The following is a 2,152-nucleotide window of genomic DNA, read 5'->3' on the forward strand; positions in this document are numbered from 1 at the left end:
TTTTTACTATATATACAGAGTTGTGCAACCATAACCACAATCAATTTTAAACATTTTCATCACCCACAAAAGAAACTCAAAATCGGGGACGGCCTGGTGGCTCAGGTGGTTAGAGCTCCATGCTCCTAACTCCGAAGGCTTCCGGTTTGATTCCCACATGGGCCAGTGGGCTCTCAACCACAAGGTTGCCGGTTCAATGCCTTGACTCCCAAAAGGGATGGTGGGCAGCACCCCCTGCAACTAAAATTGAACATGGCACCTTGAGCTGAGCTGCAGCTGAGCTCCCGCTCAGTTGTTTGGAGCGCGTCCTCTCAACCACAAGGTTGCCGGTTCGATTCCCGCAAAGGATGGTGGGTTGCGCCCCCTGCAACTAGCAATGGCAACTGGACCTGGAGCTGAGCTGCGCCCTCCACAACTAAGACTGAAAGGACAACAACTTGACTTGGAAAAAAGTCCTGGATGTACACACTGTTCCCCAATAAAGTCCTGTTCCACTTCCCCAATAATAAAAAAAAGAACTCACTCAACTCCACTCCAAAAAAAAAACAAACCCAATTTTAAAAAAAAGAAAAAAAAAAGAAACTCAAAATCATAGCTGTGACTGTCCCTCTTGCCCCGGTCCCCTTGCCAACCTCCCAGCCTTAGGCAACCACCAATCTGCTTTCTTTATATATAGATTTGCCTATTCTGGACATTTCATATAAGGGAATTCTATACGATATAGGCCTTTTATAAATAAACTCTATCACTTTGAATGTTTTCACACTTCATCCCTATTGTAGCATAAGCGGTCAGACAATTAAGTTCACGAACTTGTTGCAACAATGTTGCTAACCTTTTTTGATATCAGAGGGATTATTCATTATGAATTTGTACCAACTGGACAGTTAACCAAATTTACTATTTGGAAGTGCTGAAAAGGCGGTGTGAAAAAGTTAGATGATGTGAACTTTTCACCCACAATTCATGACTCTTGCATCACGACAATGCACCAGGAGTTTTTAGCCAGCAAACAAATAACTGTATTGGAACACCCTCGCTCTCTATTTACCTGATCTGGACCCCCCAATGACTTCTTTCTTTTCCCGAAGATAAAGAAAATATTGAAAGGAAGACATTTTGGTGACATTCAGGACATCAAGGGTAATACGACAACAGCTCTGATGGCCATTCCAGAAAAAGAGTTCCAAAATTGCTTTGAAGGGTGGACGAGGCACTGGCATGGGTGCACAGCTTCCCAAGGGGAGTACTTCGAAGGTGACCATAGTGATATTCAGCAATGTTAACATTTTCTAGGATGAGTTTGTGAACTTAATTGTCCGACCTCGTATATCAATAATTCTTTACTTTTTATGGATGAATAATATTTCATTGTATAGCTATTATCATTGTGTGAATATAACACAATTTGTCTCATTCAACTATTGATGGACATTTGGGTTGTATTCAGTTTCGAGCTATTACCAGTAGTGCTGCTCTGAACTTTAGTATCTTTTGGTGCACACATGTGCATTTCTGTTAGGCATCTACTTCGAAGTGGAATTGTGGGATTTGCACGTATTCTACTCATGTTTATTGTCTGTCTTTCCCGACTAGAATGTAAGTTCCGTATTTTATTCACTGTTATGTCCCAGCGCCTAAGACATTGCAGGCCTTCAAGAAATAACTGCTGAATGGAAAAATATATGCATGAATGAACTTTGTGAGGAAGATATCGCCTTTTTTAGAGAAGAGGTACCGAGACTCTGGGAGGTCAAGTCACATGCACGAGATCACACTGCAAGTCAGGAGTTCCATCCCCAGCTTGCCTGATTGAGGAAAGTAGCAGGGTCTGTGGCCGAGTGTCCTCCACGGCTGGCGTAGTCACCAGCTGCCCCATCTAGGGCTGGGGACTCTGAGCATGCGGCGCGGGCTTCGGTCGGGAAAGAGGCGCTCAGTTGGCGGGCGCTGGGTGGGAGAAAGGTAGAGGGGTCCCTCACCCACCTGCGCGCTCTGTCCTGCTGCGTCCCCCAGGAGCATGTGTCAAGGTGGGGCGGGCGGGAGCCGAGGGTAGCTCCGGGGAAGGCTGGGGTGGGCCCGCCGAGGCCGCCCGCCCCGCCCCGGGGCGGACCAGCCGCGAGGCCCGGGCGCAGGGTTATAAAAAGCCGGGCCC

General features: G+C 46.6%; 1 protein-coding gene across 4 annotated transcripts in view; it reads right to left on the bottom strand.

Moving 5' to 3' along the window:
* Positions 1-2,131, bottom strand: part of KIF3A (kinesin family member 3A) — a 143,117-nt gene extending 140,986 nt beyond the window's left edge. For 2 of the 4 annotated variants that reach the window (XM_088798600.1, XM_019756045.3), the window contains exon 1: positions 1,984-2,130. In XM_088798600.1, coding sequence (XP_088654726.1) covers positions 1,984-2,019 — 36 coding nt within the window. In that variant the 5' untranslated portion in view covers positions 2,020-2,130. Of the gene's footprint in view, positions 1-1,983 lie in introns of all 4 variants that reach the window. The other 2 variants (XM_088798598.1, XM_019756048.3) reach the window with 2 other exon arrangements.
* Between the last annotated feature and the right edge of the window lie 21 nt (positions 2,132-2,152).

Source organism: Rhinolophus sinicus, chromosome 5 (genome assembly GCF_057876585.1).
Source record: "Rhinolophus sinicus isolate RSI-liver-muscle chromosome 5, RSI-T2T, whole genome shotgun sequence".
NCBI lineage: Eukaryota > Metazoa > Chordata > Mammalia > Chiroptera > Rhinolophidae > Rhinolophus > Rhinolophus sinicus.